Genomic DNA, 20,420 nt, shown 5'->3' on the forward strand with positions numbered 1-20,420 from the left:
TTCAGTTCAATAGTTGGCTGCAAGCATCTGCCTCTGTATTTGTCAGGCTCTGGCAGAGCCTCTCAAGAGACAGTTATATCAGGCTTCTGTCAGCATGTGCTTCTTGGTATAAGCAATATTGTCTGGGTTTGGTGACTGTATGTGTATGGGCTGGATCCCTAGTTTGGGCAGTCTCTGGATAGCCTTTCCTTCAGTCTCTGCTCTAAACTTTTTCTCGATATCTCTTCCTATGAATATTTTTGTTCCCCCTTCTAAGAATGACATAAGCATCCACACTTTGGTCATTCTTTTTGAACTACATTTGTTCTGTGGATTGTATCTTGGGTAATCTGAGCGTTTGGGCTAATATCCACTTACAAGTGAATGCATACAATTTTTTGTTTGTTTGTTTGTTGTTGTTTTCTTTTCTTTTTCTCTTTTCTTTCTTTTTTTTTGTGATTGGGTTACCTCACTCAGGATGATACTTTCTAGTTCCATTCATTTGCCTAAGAATTTCATGAAGTCATTTTTTTTTTTAATAGCTGAGTGTTACTCCATTGTGCAGATGTACCACATTTTCTGTATCCATTCCTCTGTTGAGGGACATCTGGGTTCTTTTCAGCTTCTGGCTATTATAAATGAGGCTGCTCTGAATATAATGGAGCATGTGTCCTTGTTATATGTTGAAACATCTTTTGGTTATATGCCCACGAGTAGTTTAGATGGTTCCTCAGGTATTAACTATGTGAAATTTTCTGAGGAACCTCCAGACTGATATCTAGAGTATTTGTACCAGTTTGCAATCCCATCAACAATGGAGGAGTGTTCCTCTTTCTCCACATCCTTGCCAGCATGTGTTGTCACCTGAGTTTCTGATCTTAGCCATTCTCACCGGTATGAAGTAGAATCTCAGGATTGTTTTAATTTTCATTTCCTTGATGACTAAGGATGTTGAACATTTCTTTACGTGTTTCTCAGCCATTCAATATACCTCAGTTGAGAATTCTTTCTTGCTTTCTCTCTAGTCTACTCCTTTCTCTCTCTCTCCCTCTTGCCTAGCTCATTGGAGACAATAAACCTGTTTGAGAGCAGCATCACAATAAACCTGAATTTATACATACATTTTAAAATCTGGCTTGAATTGACTCATTTCACTGACAGAGAAACAACATCACTGACCATTTAGCAACCAGAAAAAACCTAATTACATGAAACCCCCTTTTCTGTGATCTATAAGAAAGGATCCTTGCTCTACCTCATGTGTCTGATCTCTCTTTAGAGCCATCAATAAGCTTTCTATCCATGGGAATATTTAGCCTTCTAATGAATCTCTTATCTGAAATTACATTCTTCCTCAGTGTTGTCCTTGAACTTAAAACTCTAGCACATTCAGTGACGGTTAAACAAGATAGATAAGTTGAAGATGTTGTCTGTTCTTTTAGAATCCTCGGCAGTGCCAATATGAAAAGGATGGGAATGGGATTCTGAACCTCAGCTGAAGTAGCGATAGTCCCTGCTCCAAAACTTTGAGATGACCCTACATTCCTCAGATCTATACATATTATACTTTGTACTCATTTTTCCTGTTGAAGAGTAGGGGCCTGTGGAGATGGTTTCATCAATCCAGTGCTTGTCTCACAAACATGAGGACCTTATTTCACATCCTCATTACCTATGTAAAATGCTGGATATGGGGCTACACTACACAACTGTGAAGTCAATACAAGGTAGATAGAGATGGCAGGATCTTGGAAGCTTGTTGGCCAGAAAATAGCTGCGATGGTTTATATATTCTTTGTCCAGGGACTAGTACTATTTAGAGGTGTAGCCTTGTTGAAGGAAGTGTGCCACTATGGCCTTTAAGACCCTCATCCTAGCTGTCTGGAACCCAGTCTTCTTCTAGAAATCTTCAAATGAAGATGTAGAACTCTTAGTTTCTCCTGTACCATGTATGCCTGGACACAGCCATGTTCCCACCCTGATGATAATGGACTGAATCTCTAAACCTGTAAGCTAGCCCCAATTAAATATTGTCCTAATAACAGTTGCCTTGGTCATGGTGACTGTTTACAGCAGTAAAACCCTAAGACAATAGACAATCAGAATTGATGAGCTACAGGTTACTTAAAAGCATTATGACAAAAAATGAGGTAGTCAGCTGTTGAGAATGACACTCGTCATTGATCTTTGCATCCACATGTATGGGCATGCATGTACAAGTATCTATGCGTAACACAGCTCAAAAACAACAAAAACAATAACAACAACAACCTCTTTGTCTCTGTCTATCTCTGTCTCTCTCTGTCTCTCTGTCTCTGTCTCTCTCCATCTCTCTGTCTCTGTCTCTGTCTCTCTGTCTCTCTCTGTCTCTCTGTCTCTCTCTCTCTCTCTCTCTCTCTCTCTCTCTCTCTCTCTCTCTCTCTCTCTCTCTCTAAGAATCTGGAGTGCCAGACTGATTCAGGTCTTTCTCAGGGTCCTTTTCCTGAGAAGACAAAAGAAATTTTAGTTCTATGACCTAAATATGAATCTATAAACCCCATTTCTCTCCATGTAAGGACCAGGCCTGGTTTTTGGAAAGAAGGTCACAGGCACCAGCTCCTGGAACAGACCAAAAAAGTCTAGAAACAAGGTCGTAAAACCTTGTCCCAAAGAACAGCCTGTGGAGAAACATCTTATCTCAGAATGGGCCACCTATGCTGGGCAGCCCTATGGTTAAATGTTGATGACAAAGGAATATAGACCCCTGACCACTTGTGACCTCCTAGCACCCCCTAATGAAATTTTAGATTACCAATCTTTCTAGAGAGTTCATTTCCCATAAGAAGGACTTCCTGCTTTGTTTGGGGCTGCCATTTCAAACAAAGATTGACCCCCTGCTTTCTGGTTATTTCTTCAGAATAAATGGTATTTGTCTTTCATAATATCTGAGTCTGGAGTATTCCTTCAAGGATTTTTGGACCCTTATAGTCCTTGTTCAGGAACAGACTTAGTGAGCACATTCTGACTCTAGAATATAGGCTCTAGACTATACTGAACAGTCAGCAGGACAGAAAGGGAAAAAGGGACTGTTCATCTAAGGGTTCAGTTCATATAGGTGACATTAGGGTAGGACCTGTAGGTATATGGAAGAGTTTCTCTCTCTTTACTTTCTAATGACCTGAAGAGTAGGGATAAGGGTCATGAAGAGTAAGGAGGAGTTAAGGTTGTGATTCTGGGGGATCTGTTTCATCTTTCTGGGCTGTGATTATCACCTAACACAGCTGTATCTGAGGTATTCTGTGCTCTCTTTGCCAACATTGCCTGATGTAGCTCTCTTCTTGGTCATCCCCCACTACCTCCTGGAGGCAGTATATATGATCTTGTACTTCTTAAAATAATGTGCTTGTCATAATTTGTTAGCTTATTCAAAATCTCTTGGTCTTAGTATTGTTTTGTTTTATTTCTTGCTTTCTTTATTTCCCATTCCTTTTTTATTGAATATTTTATTTATTTAATTTTCAAATATTATCCCCTTTCCTGACTTCCCCTCTGGGAATCCCCTATTCTATCCTCGCTCCCCCTGCTTCTATAAGGGTGCTCCTCCACCCATCTACTCCTGCTTCCCATCTCTGGCATTTTCCTACACTGGGGTATTGAGCTTTCCCATTCCTGTTCCTTTCTTTCAACATGTCACTATTTGGAACCCTCATATCTGCCAGAGGATACAGGTTTAATTTATAGCACCCATATCTGGTGGCTCATGAATGTCTACAACTCCAACCATAGGGTCTTAGATACTTTCTTCTGGACTCTGTGGCCAGCCATGGATGCATAGTACACACACACACACACACACACACACACACACACACACACACACACACACACACACACACACACACATTAAAATTAATCCAAACCAGGACTTGGGCCTGTTACTTAAGTGTTTACTACTGAACTACAAATAGTAGAATTAAATGAGTGACAATTTGAGTCTTAGTATGAAGTTTTAAATAAATATGTCATGTGGTAGTTGAGAAAAAGGTGGCCCTCAGAATAAATATATTGTCCAAGATTGATATGGCTGGAGATTTGAGGATGGCCAATCTCTGGCTCTTGTGAAATTCAAATTACTGGAAACACCCATGAACACTCTGAGTTCTCTCAATTATCTCCAAAGTCCTGCCTTTGAAATTGAAGGTGTTGGTTTCCTAGAAGGAGATGGAGAGTGAAGGCACCTACCTGTAGAGAAGATAGGTTTTGCAGTGGATGTCTCAGTGAAAAACATAGAGGAGGTCACTGGAGCTGAGGAGAAATGGATTGGAGTGAAAAATTCTATTTGAGGTAACATCAATGAAACAAGAGAGCATCGTTGCTCTCCAAATTGGGTCATATGATGGGGGTATGTAAGAGTCCAGCTTTTAATTTGTTTATTTTTTCTTCTTCGTGAGCTTGGATTCAGTAGGGGATAGATCAACTACTGTTCCCATAGGGTGTGGCAAACACAACCATCAGCCTCTTAAGTACTCACTGTTGAGAGTGGAAGCAGAGGTTCTCATATATGTAAAACCTGCAATGAGAACAGGAAAGAATAAGGATGTGAGGACAGACATGTTTTTCATATAGTTTAGGCCCACCAGCTACACCTCAAGGGGAGACCTCAAGTCTATACAGGAAAATACTTAGTATCATCAAGAGAACCACCTCTGGTCTTCTGAACTTTTATTTTACTTGGAATACCAGACAACCCTCAAATTTCTGCCACATATATTCACACAGTGTTCTTTTTGATGGGGAGGATGGTGAAGGATCCAACCATTGTTTGAGACAGAATCTTTGATTTCTTTGTGATAGAATCTTATTTTGTAGCCAAGCAGGCTTTAACTTTTCTCTGTAACTCAGGCTGAGCACAAACTTGCAGAAACTCTTGAATCTTATCTTTGAAATACCATGATTGCAAACAGTGGCAATCATACTTGGTAAATCCTTTTTATTTTTCTATCTGCTTCTTCTCCTAATATATCCTACTCTATTCTTTTCCTTTTCTCTTTTTTTTTAATTCTTATAGTACTAGAGCTCTAACTAAGAGTTCTGCACATACCAGGCAAACTTAGGAATTATAGGCATCATGAGCCACTACTCCAAGCTCAGTATAAATTTCAGATTAAAACTCCTGCTAGCACTAAGGCTCAGAGAACAAGGCCAGACACGTAGCAAGCAAGAAAGATGTGGTTTAGCTCCACAGAGATATGAGTTATACTTTTATGGAATTATATACTGCAAATTCAGGATTCAAGGGAGCTGGAATCATCATTTTGAGGACAGACTGAATTAGACTTTTAGTTCTAGGCAACATAGCAAGTTGTAACTCAAAGTGAAAATAAAAAACACAACTACAAACACACCCAGACTTGAACCACTTTTGACGCACCATTGGTATCGAGCAGAGATGGTCTTTTTTGTGAGGAAAGCAAGGCCTCTCTTGGTTAGGCACATATTCAAATAATTCCTTGAGCTCCTAACTGAGCAGCTGGTTGCTTAGGTTTAAGATGATATATAGGAAGGATCTTATGATAAAGCAGAATACCCACTTGTCTTAGAATAACATTCTCATCTTCAGATTATAATTCTTAAGGGGATGCTCACCATTGATGTACAGACTGTTCTTTTCTAAAGTGAAGGATCCTAGTTTAGTGACACTCTGAGTGTTATGACTCAGTTCCCAGTATAGCTTCTCTCTGTCCAGCTGAAGGCCCAAGGTATCAGAATGGAGAGTACAAACAGCATCTACTCCAGTGGCTGTTTCCTCTTTCTCAGGTCTAGCAAGGAAAACAGACAGAGATTATGAAATGGCAATTTCCAAGGTAGGGGTTCCTTAAGGGAGAAGAGAAGTGGGATTCTTGATGAAGAATTAATGGCTTCTGTCCAGAAGACACAGTGCACAAGAGAGCCTACATTCTTGAGGGGGAAAAAAGGACACAGCTCTAAGCATGTCAGTATTTGTGCTATTTTTAACATAAACATCTAAAAGATAATTTCACCATGGTCTAACAAAAGAAATCTAACAATAAGGATAGAAAAAAAAGAATCTTAAAGTAAGGTTTAAAAAAACTCAACAATGTCGACTGTCTTAACATGCATTCAACTATTGATTGATGCCGGATATATTTCTCCTCATTTCTAGGGCTTATCTTCATGTGTGAACATAGTCAACATTTTCTGATCTGTGATGGCCTGATTTAAATGTCGACTGGCACAAGCTGGCATTGCCTAGGAAAAGTCTTAATGAGGAATTTTCTGATCAGTTTGTCAGCCATTCTGTGAGAAATACTCTTGATTGTTAATTAAGGTAGGAAGACACAGACCTCTGTTGATGGCACCCATTCTGAGTTTGTAAAATTGAAGAAAGCTAGTAGGCATTAGACAGATAGGTACATTAACTTTCCTCTAATAATGACTGTGGGTATGAAATGACTACTTCTCTGGAACTTTTAAATATAACTTTCCCACAGGTTATACTGTAATATAGAATTCTATGCCAAAAAATATTTCTTATGTTTATTATTTTTTGTCAGAGTATTTTATCTTAGCAACAGAAAAGAAATTTTCAGAAGAAAAAATTAAGCATTTTTCCTTCTGAAAGGAAAAGGAGCAGAGAGGGGTTGGTGGTCACCTGCCTCTAGAACTCTAGGAGAAAGATGCTAGCAGTTAGCTCCTGTTGATGTTCTTCATGCCCTCTGTATCTTCTGGTCTTCTTACCTTAGTGAGATCAGTCTGCAGCCAGAATAAAGATGTCCAATACTGCTATTCTTGAATATGGGCTTGAGCTGTTGATACAAGAGATAAAGAGCTAAGGGCCAAAGGACACCAAAGTGAGATGACTCAGGGTGAGCCAGAGAGAGTTCTTACCAGGCGATTCAAGATCCTCTCTGTGTTGTTGAATATTTCAGACCCTTGAGATCCCATGCCCTCTGTATGGTGCAGGTTCGTTATAGTGAAATTGAGGGTGAAGTGAAGCAGAGATGGGCTTGTAGCTGTAACAGAAAAGAGAAGTGTGAAGTATAATGTATTCTGGAATCTGGGATGACTATAGTGCAAGGGATAATTGCATTTAGCTTCCATAACCAGGCTTCTCAACTTCTTCTTCTTCTTCTTCTTTTTTTTTTTTTTTTTTTTTTTTTACAAACCAAAAACTCTAAATAACCAAATGACTCTTATTTGTCTTTCCCTAACCTGTAGGAAGTTTTCCCTAACCTGGAAGCTACTGAAGGTAAGTGCATGTGTCTAAAACATTCATTTTAATGTCTAAGCAGGCACATGTACTGCATTGCATGCAAATGCCAGAAGACAACATCTTGTTTCATTCTTTTCATAAATTATTTTATTTTATTTCACCTGAGTTTTAAGACTGTTTTGTCCACATGCATGTCTATGTTCCACATACATGCCTGGTGCTCAGGAAGACCAGAAAATGGCAAATGAAACCCTGAGACTGTAGTTACAGATGTTTGTGAGCTACTATGTAGGTACCTAGAATTGAATACAGGTTCTCTAGAAGAACAGTTAGTGCTCTTAACTGAGGATTCACTTACCCAGTCACTCAGGTATTATTCTTCAATTACTACCCACTTCATGTTTTAAGCCCAAGGTATAACTGCCCAGTTGAGTGATATCATTGTTTAGTTTGTTTAGTTACTAGTACAACTACTTTGTGTCCATCCAAGGTCATAGGACCTGTACACACCCAATTAGGTTAGTGTGGATGACCAAGAAACCCCAGGATCCTACTGTCTATTCCTTCTAGAACTTGTATAACAAATATTTACTGTGATGTCCAGTTTTTTACACAACTGCTAGGTTTCAAACTCTGCACCCATTTCAAGAATTTTACTGAGCTGTGCCTCAAACAAGACTGAAGGATTTTTAGAGCATGTGTTTCTGTTCACCTCTAAAAAGAGAGAGGCTTAAGGAAAGAAATACAGATATTTCATGGGCCTGGGGCTTACAGCATGGGAGATATTTATTGAGCCTCAGAATACTCACGTGTAGATGTGCTGGACAGGATCTGTTGTGTATAACCTAAGGAGAAAAGAAAAGAGTGAGAATGGAGCAGGGTGAAGAAGTAGGGACTAAGAGGGGAGACAGTATGCTCTGCACAAGAGCAAAAATGGCCACTGCTCACCATTGAGGTAAAGGCTGTTCTTGTCTAAGGTGTAAGGGCCCAGCTGAGTGACATCATTGGTCAGATTGCTCAATTCCCGGAATACCCGTTCATTGTTCAGCCCAGGTCCAGTTGGGTCTGCGTGGTGAGTGCAGATGGCATCTACTCCTGTGCCTGCTCCATCTTTCTCAGGTCTGAGAAGAACAGAGGAGAAGAAGGATGCATAGGAAGATAGGAAGCATCTTAAGGTGATAGACAGGGGAGGAAACAGCCAGAGGAGAGGAGATGGCTGCTGTGGAGCTGACACACAAGACCTATATTCTCTAAGTGTACTGACTTCCAGTAGTCTGTGAGTCTCAGCAGACATGGAATAATACTTTTTATTGACTGCAAGACATTAGTGTACACTCTCATGGTGTGAGGAATAGAGGGTACATTTTGAAGAGAGCTGTGGATTTGGGAATTAAAGCAAAGACCAGAGACAGCAATGTCTGTGCTTATTAACTTTAACTGTCAACTTGATTACCTGTAAACAGAGTTTTAATGAGGGATTATCTACACTCGGCCAACCTGTATCCCCATGTGTCCACATGGTTTTGGCGAATGACCTTAATGAAGGTAATTAATATGGGACTCCTTAGCGTACTGTGATTAGCACCAGATTCTACACTAGGGATTCTGAAGAATACAAGAATAGAGAAATCAATCTGAGTACTAGTGAGAGGGCATTCCTAATTTTATGTCTCTCTATTCCTACATGCTGGTATGATGTGAATGTCTCAATCATTAGCTACTCTGACTTCCCTGAAATTAATTATAAGCTGTTCCTTGAGATGTAAAGCTAAAATAAACCATTTTCCCTCTAAGTTGCTTAGAGAATGTATCACAGTGTTAAAAACGAAAGCTAATGTATTAATATTATAAAAGCAATCCTAGGCACAAACTTAAAAACTCCATGGAAATTTCCTTTATTTCACAATAAGGGAATGAAGGTGTGAATTCAGAATGGATGAGCAGGAAAAGTTGAAAAACAACCTGATAGTCTGCAGGCTGTGGGGGCAACTGAAGTGGAACTTGTATGACTAGGTGACAACTTGCATGCGGAGTCTAGCACTTCTGGATTTACATAAGGGTAATGAACATACAAGAGAAAAGGAAGAAAGGTACCATTTGGATCTGGGACACACTGAGGATCTCTGGCTTGTTTATGTTAGGACTTACCTGAGCAATGCTAGTTTGCAGTCAGAATATAGGAGACCGATACTGGTTTTATTGAACAAAGGCCGCAGCTATGGGGAAGAGGGAGAAGGCTGTCAATACAAGGACTAAGGAATACAGACTCTGTTCGAGGTGTCTGAAGGTAGCATTGGTAAGCAAAACTGGAATCTATGGAACAAGGTTGAGGGTTGTGTAGCCTTATTGTAGGGTGTGGCCTAAGCTGATAGTTGTGGCTCCCATCATTGTAAATCTGCATTTACTGGACACAGCTCTTACCAGTCTTTGTAGAATTCTCTCAGTGGCATTGTACTTCCAGGATCCAGGGTAATTCATACCCTCCTCATACTTGAGGTTAGTGATGGTGAAGTTGATGGTGAAAGGAACCAGAGAAGAGCCTGGCCCTACAGTGGGGGTGGGAAAAAGACAGAATGACCTGCTGGATCCTCTGGGAAATTCAGTATCCTCAAACATTACAAAGTCTTCCTCTAGAATTATAGCTTTCCCAGGGAAGAGAGTAGATTTGGCATCACTTGTTATATCTCAAGCATGAGTGGCATGTCTCTGTGGTGTTTCGTACACCCTGGTGCAGAGACTTATCACATCATACCCACTGTTGAGAAAATTCCAACATGAATCTTTATTTTCTGAGATTTTTTAAAATCAAATTTATTTTTCTGCAATCTGTGTACATATTTATTAAAAATTAAAATAAAAGTAAAATGTTCATGTATGTTTGTCTTTTTTTTTTAAAGACTTAGAAAGTCACTTGCTGGGTGAGCTGAGTTTGATATTGAGGACACATACAACAGAAATGAAGAGTTAATTCTCATAGGTTGTCCTCTGATCTCAACAATCACATTATGATTCATGCACACACAAGCATGTCCCTGTACACAGGCACCAAGTAAAAATTAATTTGAAAAATATTTAAAGGCAGAGAGTGGATTTGCAGACTGTTCAGTCACTTAAATGAAGAATGAGGACCAGAATTTAATCCTGGAACCCATCTACCAAAAGTCAGGTGTGATGGTAAATACTTGTAAATCCAATGTTAGGGAGGTGGCAATAGGTAGATTTCTGTGGCCAGTTAGCTTCACCCAATTGGTGAGTTCCAGGCTAATAAGTTGTCTTTACTCAAAAACTGTGAATGGTGCCAGAGGATTAAGACTGAAGGAATGTGGCCTTCAGCATCAACAGGCATGTGTTCATACATTCAATCCAACCTGCTTGCCCCTCCCACCCTAAACACAGGAGAAAAATTCTTTAAAGACATATATGTGTTATGCTTTGGTTACACTTGATTTGCATGTTTTTCTTAAATTGGAATCATTGACATGCTGGGAGATGGTATTGGAAGCTGATTTTATAGATGTAAAATCTGATCCATGTGGAAATTTAAAAAAAAAAAAAAACACTCCAAAAGGCACAGTCTGATGAAGCGTGGCCTTTGCAGCCTGAGTCTTTTCTCCTTTACCAAGTCCATGGGTACGCCCAGATCACAGTGGAACCTCAGTTTTACCCTAGTGGTCAGGGAAAGGTATAACCTAGGAAGTAAGGTATTTGCTAGAATCCAGACTACACTGCTGTTTAGGAGAAGCTGAGCTGAAGCAGCTTCTTTCCTACAGTCATTGTAATGGAAATGACAAGCTCCCTAACAAAAGTATGTTAGTGAATCTGTAAACCTGCAATAGACTCCTAAGGTTCCTGCATTCCCAGAGTATTGCATGACCTTCCAGGAAGGTCAGAGATATCAGGATGTCACAGTCCAAGATATTTAGAGCACTACCAGTGGGGACCTTACTGTGCTTATACTTGGTGTACCTGAAACTAGGTGTGTCCTTCATCCTTACTTCCACCACATCCTGAGTCACACATTCCATCCATGAAATAGAAGGTCCCTCTTTCCTTTTCTTAGTAAGCAGACATAGCCTGCTGACTACCTAGGAATCAGAGACAGTCTGCTGACTATTTGGTTTCAGACCCCAGGGCAAGAGACTGAGGTGATTACATATATATATATACCCTGCCCCCATTCCTGAACTTTCTAGCTTATGGGCTGGGCAGCCCTGCCCCCAGATGCTCTTCCCTATATAATCCAGACATTTTGATCTTCCATTTCTCTTTCTCTGTTTCCTCTCTCTCCCACTCTCCTTTTCTAGCCCCCCTTTCTGTGTTCTCTTTCTTGCTTTCTCTCTTACCCTTCACCTGTCTCTTCTGTCCCTTGGGTACTTCTTTGGCCTGGTCCTTGGGGAGAGTCTCCTGACCAAGAGCAGCTTCCCAATAAATCTGTGTTTATACATGTATTTTAATCTTGCTAGAATTTACTCATTTCACTAGCAAAGAAATAACTTACCACTTACTACTTAATAACCTGAATAATCCTGATTACATGAAACAGACTTAGAGATCTATAATAAAGGATCCTTACTCTGCTTCATGTGTCTGATTTCTTCTCAGAATATAGTGTCTGTCCATGTGATTAAATAGACTTCTAATGAGTCTCTTACCCAAACTTACAATCTATGTCGGTGTTCCCTTTGAATCTCAAACTCTAGAACTTTCAGGAATGTAAAACAAGAGAATACATAAGATGAAGAGTGTGTCTACTCTTTTAGAGCCCCCAGCACTGTCAGTACAAGGTAAGGGAAAGATAGGTATGGGATTCTGAATCTGGGCTGAAGTAGTGCCAGTCCCTGCTCCAGACCATCACGTTCTAGATGACCCTTCATTCCTCATATCTAGGCATAGTGTACATTGTTCTCACCTTCCTGTTAAACACTAAGCAGCTATGGAAATGGCTCAGTCAGTCCAGAACTTGTCTTAAAAACATGAGGACCTTATTTCAGATCAACCAGTACCTATTCAAAAAGCTTAGTGTGGAACTACACTACACTGTGTAATCAGTACTGGGAAGATAGAGATGGCAAAATCTCTGAATTCTCTTGGCCAGGTAATAGCCAGAATTGATGAGCTACAGGGTAGTTACAGACAGCATCTCAAAAAATGAGGTGGACAATAGTTGAGGAAGACAATCATCACTGATCTTTAGCATCCACATACATGTGCATGCATGTACAAGCATCTACACACAACACCACAAAACAACAACCACAACACACAAATATGCACACACATGCACACACACATAGAAACACACATACAATTGAGAATGTGGGGAGCCATATTGATTCAAGTCTTTTTTAGATGCCCCATGAAAGGACAAAAAACATTTTAGTTCCATGTTCTTGTCCAGGAATGGACTTGAGAAGTACAGGGTGAATCTGGGATACAGGCTCTAGACTGTAGTAAACAGCCATCAGGACAGAGGGAAAAAAAGAGGGTAAGGGACAATGTTCAGGTAAGTGCTCAGTTAAAATAGGTGACCCTAGGGTGATATCTGTATGAGGAAGGAGGCGTTTCTCTCCTTAAGTTTTAGATGATCCGAATCAGTAGGAATAAGGGTCATGAAAAGAGAGGAGGAAATAAGCTTGTGGTTTGTAGGGATCTGTCTCATCTTCCTGGGCTGTGGGTATCAGTCCTAAGGCGACCTTATTTGAGTTATCCTGTGCTCTCTTAGCCAACATTGTCTGACTTAACTCTCTGCTTGGCCATTTCCTTCACTGGAAAACAAGTTATGATGCTGTACTTCTTCTTTTTCTTTTGCTGGATATATTTTTTATTTACATTTTAAATGTTAACCCCTTCCCTGGTTTCCCCTCCAGAAACCTGCTATCCCATCTCCCCTCCTCCTATTTCTGTATGGGGGTGCTCCCTCACCCACACACCAACTTCCCCTGACCTGACAATCTCCTACATTGGGGCATCAAGCCTGGACAGCATCAAGGGACTCTTCTCCCATTGATGCCTGACAAGTCCTTCCTCTGCTACACATGCAGCTAGAGCCATTGGTCCATACCTGAGTACTCTTACGATGGTGGTTTAGTGCCTGGGAGCACTGGAAGTGTTGGTTAACTGATATTGTTGTCCTACTTATGCGGTTGCAAACACCTTCAGCTCCTTCAGTCCTTTTTCAAACTCCTTCCTGGGGACCCCATTCTCAGTTCAATGGTTGGCTGCTAGCATCCTCTCCTTATTTGTCATGCTGTGGCAGAGCCTCTCACATGACAGCTATATCAGACTCTTGACAGCCTGTACTTCTTGGCATCAGCAATGTTGTCTGGTTTTGGCGTTTCTATAACAAATGGATTCCCCAGGTGGGGCAGTCTCTGATCCACACATTGTCTCCAAATTTCCTGTTGTGAGCAATTTTTCCCCTTCTAAGCAGGGCTGAAGAATTCCCATGTTGGTCTTCCTTCTTCTTGAACTTCACGAGTTTTTAAAAAATGTATCTTGGGTATTTTGAGCTTTTGGGTTAATAGCCTCTTATCAGTGAGTGCATACCATGTGTGTACTTTTGTGATTGGGTTACCTCACTCAGGATGATACTTTCTAGTTCCATCCATTTTCCTAAGAATTTCATGAAGTCATTGTTTTTAATAGCTGAGTAGTACTCCATTGTGCAATGTAGCACATTTTCTGTATCCATTCCTCTGTTGAGGGACATCTGGTTTCTTACCAGCTTCTGGCTATTATAAATAAGGCTGCTATGAATGTAGCAAAGAATGTGATCTAGTTATATGTTGGAGCATCTTTTAGGTATATGCCTAGGAGTAGTATAATTGGGTCCTCAGGTCTCTGGGGAACCTGCAAACTGATTTTCAGAGTGGTTGTACCAACTTGCAATCCTACCAAACATGGAGGAATGTTCCTCTTTTTTCACATCCTTGATAGCATTTGTTGTTAACTGAGTTTTTGATCTTAGCCATTCTGACTGATGTGAGGTGGAATTTAATTTGCATTTCCCTGATGACTAAGGATGTTGAACATTTCTTTAGGTGTTTCTTGTCCATTCCCCAGTTGAGAATTGTTTGTTTTGCTCTGTAGCCCCCCCCCCCCACTTTTTTAAGGATTACTTGATTCACTAGAGTCTAACGTTTTAAGGTCTTTGTTTATATTGGATATTAGCCCTCTATAGGATGTAGGATTCATAAAGATCTTTTCCCAATCTGTTGGTTGCCATTTGTCCTAATGACAGTGTCCTTTGCCTTATAGTAATTTTGCAATTTTATGAGGTCCCATTTGTTAATTCTTGATCTTAGAGCATAAGCCATTGGTGTTCTGTTCAGGAAATTTTCCCCAGTTCATGGTTCTTCCCCACTTTCTATTCTATTAGTTTCAGTGTATCTGGTGTTCTGTGGAGGTCCTTGATCCACTTGGATCAAGCTTTGTACAAAGCAATAAGAATGGGTCAATTTGCATTCTCCTACATGCTGATCACCAATTGATCGAGCACCATTTTGTTGAAAATGCTGTCTTTTTCCATTGGATGGTTGCCAGAAGCCAAGCCCAATTACACACCTTTGTCTCAGGAATGTTTTAGGAATGTCAAGCCCACTCTGAGAAACCTAGCCAGTTATCTGTTCTTATCAACACACCTGCAATTTGAGATTTAGGGTTATAAGAACTGAAAGAACAATAGGAGGGTGTAACGGTAGTGAAATTGGTTTGGGCACTGAGTGGCCTTCCCTCTTGCTTGTCTTCATGAGCCACTGCATGGAAATAAAATTTGAGAGCGTGATCAAATTTGTTCTCCTTCTTTGTGCCTCCTGTCCCCCAATTGTTTTGCTCCCACACAGGTCTCTTCTGAACCCCCACAGGCTGGGGCAGTTGGCATCCTCTGTCAAAGATTAAATGACTATTGGTGTGTGAGTTAATTTCTGGGTCTTCAATTCTATTCCATTGATATCTGCAGTCTCTATACCAGTACCATGCAGATTTTAACACTATTGCTCTGTAAATGCAGCTGCAAGTTTGGTGATTCTCCCAGAAGCCCTTTTATTGTGGAGAAGAGTTTTTGCTATTCTGTGGTTGTTTTTTTGTTTGTTTGTTTTGTTTGTTTGTTATTCCAGATGAATTTGCAAATTGTTCTATCTAACTCTGTCAAGAATTGACTTGGGATTTTGATGAGGATTGCATTAAATCTGTAGATTGATTTTGGCAAAATGTCCATTTTTACTATATTAATCCTTTCAATCCTTGAGCATGGAAGATCTTTCCATCTTCTGAGATCTTCTTCAGTCTCTTTCTTCAGAGACTTGCAGTTCTTGTCATACAGATCTTTCAATATTTTAGTTAGAGTCACACCAAGGTATTTTATGCTATTTGTGACTATTGTGAAGGGTGTCATTTCCCTAATTTCTTTCTCAGCCTGTTTATCCTTTGAGTAGAGGAAGGCTACTGATTTGTTTAGGTTAATTTTATACTCAGTCACTTTGCTGAAGTTGTTTATCAGGGTTAGTATTTTCTGGTGGAACTTTTAGGGTCACTTAAGTATACGATCATATCATTTGAAAATAGTGATATTTTGACATCCTCTTTTCCAATTTGTATCACTTTAACCTCTTTTTGTTGTCTAATTGCTGTGGCTATGACTTCACCTACCACATTGAATAGGAAGTGGGAGAGTGGGCAGCCTTGTCTAGTCCCTGATTTTAGTGGGATTGCTTCAAGTTTCTCTTCATTTAGCTTGAGATTGACTACCAGTTTGCTGTTTTCTGTTTTTACTATGTTTAGGCATTGGCCTTGCATTCCTGACCTTTCCAAGACTTCTGTCATGAAGTGGTGTTGAATTTTTTCAAATGCTTTCTCACCATCCAAAGCAATAATTATGTAGTTGTTTTTGTTTTTGTTTTTTGTTTTAATTTGTTTTGATAGTTGATTCCATTAATAGATTTCCATATATTGAACCATACCTGCATCCCTGGGATGATGCCTACTTGATCATGATGGATGGTCATTTTGATGCATTCTTGCATTTGGTTCATGAGAATCTTATGGAGTACTTTGTCATTGATATTTATATGGGAATTTGTTCTGAAGTTCTCTTTCTTTGTTGTGTCGTCTTTGTATTGTTTAGGTATAATTGTAATTGTGGCTTCATAGAATGAATTGGGTAGTGTTCCTTCTCTTTCTATTTGTGGAGTAGTTTGAAGAGTATTGGTAAAAATACCCTTTGAAGGTCTGATTGAATTCTCCACTAAACCCATCTTGTCCTGGGTTTTGGGTTTTTTGTTTGTTTGTTTGTTTGTTTGTTCTTATATTATTTTTTGAGAGACTTTTAATGATGGCTTCTATTTCTTTTGGAATTATGGGTCTTTTTAGATGACTTATCTGATCCTGATCTAACTTTGGCACCTGGTATCTATCTAGAAAATTGTCCATTTTCTCCAGATTTTCCAGTTTTGTTGAGTATAGGCTTTTACAGTAGGATCTGGTGATATTTTTGGATTTCCTCATTTTTTGTTATGTCTCCTTTTCCATTTCTGACGTTTTAATTTCAATACTTTCTCTGTGTTCTCTGGTTAGTATGGCTAAATATTTATCTATCTTGTTGATTTTCTCAAAGACTAGCTCCTGCTTTTGTTGATTCTTTGTATACTTCTTTTTGTTTCTACTTGATTGATTTCAGCCCCGAGTTTGATCATTACATGCTGTCTATTCTTCTGGGGTACATTTGCTTATCTTTGTTCTAGAACTCTCAGGTGTGTTGTCAAGTTACTATTGAATGCTCTCTCTGGTTTCTTTTTGGAAGCACTCAGAGCTATGCATTTTCCTCTTAGAACTGCTTTCATTTTGTGCCATAAGTTTGGGTATGTTGTACCTTCATTTTCACTAAATTCTAAAAAAATCTTTAATTTTTTTTATATCTTCATTGTCAAAGTTATCATTGAATAGAAAATTTTTCAGCTTCCATATGTAATTGTGCTTTCTGTCAGTTTTGTTGTTAATGAAGAGCAGCCTTACTCCGTGGTGATTTGATAGGATGCATGGAATTATTTCAATCTTCTTGTATTTGTTTTAGGATAAAACGTTCTATACATGTCTTTTTAAAACCATTTGGTTCATAGCTTCTGTTACTTTCTCTGTGTCTCTGTTTAGTTTCTGTTTCCATGATCTGTCCATTGATGAGAGTGGCGTGTTGAAGTCATCCACTATTATTGTGTCTGGTGTAATGTGTGCTTTGAGCTTTAGTAAAGTTCCTTTTATGAATGTGGGTTCTCTTGCATTTGGAGTATAGTTTTCAGAACTGAGAATTTATCTTGGTGGATTTTTCCTTTTATGAGTATCAATTGTCCTTCCTTATTGTTTTTGAAAACTTTTGTTTGAAAGTCTATTTTATTCGATATTAGAATGGCTACTTCCGCTTTTTTCTTGGGAACATTTGCTTGGAAAAAAATTTCCCAGCCTTTTACTCTGAGGAAGTGTCTGTGTTTGTCACTGAAGTGGGTTTCTTCTAAGCATCAAACTGCTAGGTCCTCTTTATGTGTCCAGTCAGTTAGTTTATGTGTTTTTATTGGGTAATTGAGTCCCTTGATACATTAATATTGAGAGATATTAGGGACCAGTAATTGTTGTTTCCTGTTATTTTTGTTGTTAGAGCTAGAATTATGTTTCTGTACCTATCTTCTTTTGGGTTAGTTGGAAGATGATTAATTTCTTGCTTTTTCTTGTGTGTAGTTTCCCTCTTTGTATTGGAGTTTTCCATCTATTTCCCTTTGTAGAGCTAGATTTGTAGAAAGATACTGTATAAATTTGTTTTTGTCATAGAACATGTTGATTTCTCCATCTATGGTAATTGAGAATTTTGCTGAATATAGTAACCTGGTCTGGCAGTTGTATTCTCTTAGGTTCCGTATGACATCTACCCAAGATCTTCTAGCTTTCATAAGTTCTGTTGAGAAGTCTGATATTATTTTGATAGGTCTGTCTTTATATGTTAGTTGACCTTTTTATCTCACTGCTTTTAATAGTCTTTCTTTGTTTTGTGCATTTGTTGGTTTGATTATTATCAGGAGGAATTTCTTTTCTGGTCCGTTCTATTTGAAGTTCTGTAGTCTTCTTTTATGTTCGTCGGCATCTCTTTTTTTAGGTTAGGGAAGTTTTGTTTTGTTTTGTTTTTTTCCTATAATTTTATTGAAGATATTTACTGACAGTTAAGTTGGGAATCTTTGCTTTCTTTTATACTTATTATTCACAGGTTTGGTCTTCTCATGTGTCCTGGATTTCCTGGATGTTTTAGGTTAAAATCTTTTACATTTTGCATTTCTTTGTCAACGTTTTCTATGGTATTTTCTCTGCCCCTGAGATTTTCTCTTCAATCTCTTGTATTCTGTTGGTGGTATTTGTTTCTATGACTTCCGATCTCTTTCCTAGGTTTTCTATGTAAAATGCTGTCCTTTTATTTATTTATTTTTATTTCTTTATTGTTTCGATTTCCGTTTTTAGATCCTGGATGGTTTTCTTCAATTCTTTCACTTCTCAGTTGTGTTATCATGTAACCCTTTAAAGGATTTTTGTATTTCCTCTTTAAGAGCTTCTACTTATTAACCTGTGTTCTGCTGTATTTCTTTTAAGGAGGTATTTATGTCTTTAAAGTCCTCTAACATGTGATTTTAAAATAGATTCTTACTTTTCTGATGTTTTTTGTTATCTAGGACTTGCTGTAGTGGCAGAATTTGATTCTGGAATTGCCAAGTGCCCTTAGTTTCTGTTGCTTAGGTTCTTAGACTTGCCTCTTGCCATCTGGTTATCTCTAGTTTTAGCTGGTCTTGCTGTCTCTGACAGTGGCTTAACCTTCCTGTAAGTCTGTGTATCAGCACTCCTGGAAGAGCAGCTCTCTTCCACTGGTATTTGGATAGGGAGAGCTCTCTCACAGGGTCAGTTCTAGGTACTGGTGGAAACTGGAAGGACACTGTCCCAAACTGTCCCTCAGTTCCCGTGTCCTGAGGGCTCTTGTCAGGTCCTCTGAGCAGAAGTGGTGGTCCTACCTGAACTCTCATGTGTTCATGCATTCCAGTTCTCTGTCTGCAAGATCTGGGTACAGAGACCTATGGCACAGGGTCAGCTTTAGGGAGAAACTGAAACTGGAAGGCACCTGTCCCAGACTGCTCCTAAGGTCCTGCATCCCAAAGGCTTCACACAGGTTCTTTGGAACAGAAGTGGTAGTCCTACCTGTGCTCTCAGGTGTCTCAGCACTCCTGAGAGACCAGTTCTCTCTCAGTGGCATCCCAGCATAGAGAGCTTTGGCACAGGGTCAGCTGTGGGTACAGACTGATGCTGTACTTCTAAATAAGTTGCTTGGCATAGGTTTTTCAGCAACTACAGTATCTCCTGGTCTTAGCCTTGGCTTTTATCTTCTTTATTTCTTGTCGGCTTTATACCACATTCTTGCTCCTTCCTTTCAACACTTGACTGGAACTCTTACCCTTGCCTAAGTACTCAGGTTTAGTTCACAGTACCTGTTCCTTTAGAGGTGATTCCACTAGTGTGCCCTCAGAGACCTAGCAATTGCTTAAGTTATCACCTGCCATGCCACCAGATATCAACTGTATAAAAGGATTGCCCACCATTCCAGCTTTCTCTCTCCATTCCCACATGCTCTGAGTTAGTTTCCCTCTCCCTCTTTTCTATTCTCTGCCACCCATAATCTCATGCCTTGCCATCTGCTATCATGGCTTTGCTATGCCACCCTTCCTCATCATTCTCTGACTGTTGATCTCCACGTCTACTGTCTGCCTCTATCCCTTCTCAAGGTATTCTCTCCCATTTCTGCCCCCAAATAAACTACTTTTATACTAGATCTGTTGCATGGCATAGTTACCCAAGGACATACATTGGCATTGGTCTGCCAAGTATCCCTCAACATATTATATTTTATAATAGCACCCACACCTCGTGTCTCACAAATGCCTACAACTCTAATCACAGGGGCTTGGACACTCTCTTCTGGCCTCTGTGGCCACACATGCATACATACATATTAACAAAAGATTAAAGTAAATTCAAATCTAGAGTCTGTTAATGTTTATTAATCGTTTTGCTACTGAGCTATAAGTATATAAAGGAGTGACTCTTTGAGTCTTAGTATGAAGTTTTAAATAATTGTATATTTGGTAGTTTGAGGAAAATGGGGCCCTCAAAATAAATATGCTGTCCAAGATTGATATGGCTGGTAATTTGAGTA

General features: G+C 39.4%; 1 protein-coding gene across 1 annotated transcript in view; it reads right to left on the minus strand.

Moving 5' to 3' along the window:
- Muc16 (mucin 16, cell surface associated) overlaps positions 1-20,420 on the minus strand; it is a 169,043-nt gene that overhangs the window by 103,659 nt on the left and 44,964 nt on the right. Inside the window, 9 exon segments of the mRNA XM_032910221.1 lie at positions 4,201-4,263; positions 4,490-4,528; positions 5,605-5,777; positions 6,718-6,785; positions 6,868-6,992; positions 8,002-8,037; positions 8,141-8,313; positions 9,341-9,408; positions 9,614-9,738. Of these exon segments, the coding sequence (XP_032766112.1) occupies positions 4,201-4,263; positions 4,490-4,528; positions 5,605-5,777; positions 6,718-6,785; positions 6,868-6,992; positions 8,002-8,037; positions 8,141-8,313; positions 9,341-9,408; positions 9,614-9,738 (870 nt within the window).

The sequence above is a fragment of the Rattus rattus genome, chromosome 8 (assembly GCF_011064425.1).
Source record: "Rattus rattus isolate New Zealand chromosome 8, Rrattus_CSIRO_v1, whole genome shotgun sequence".
Classification (NCBI taxonomy): Eukaryota; Metazoa; Chordata; class Mammalia; order Rodentia; family Muridae; genus Rattus; species Rattus rattus.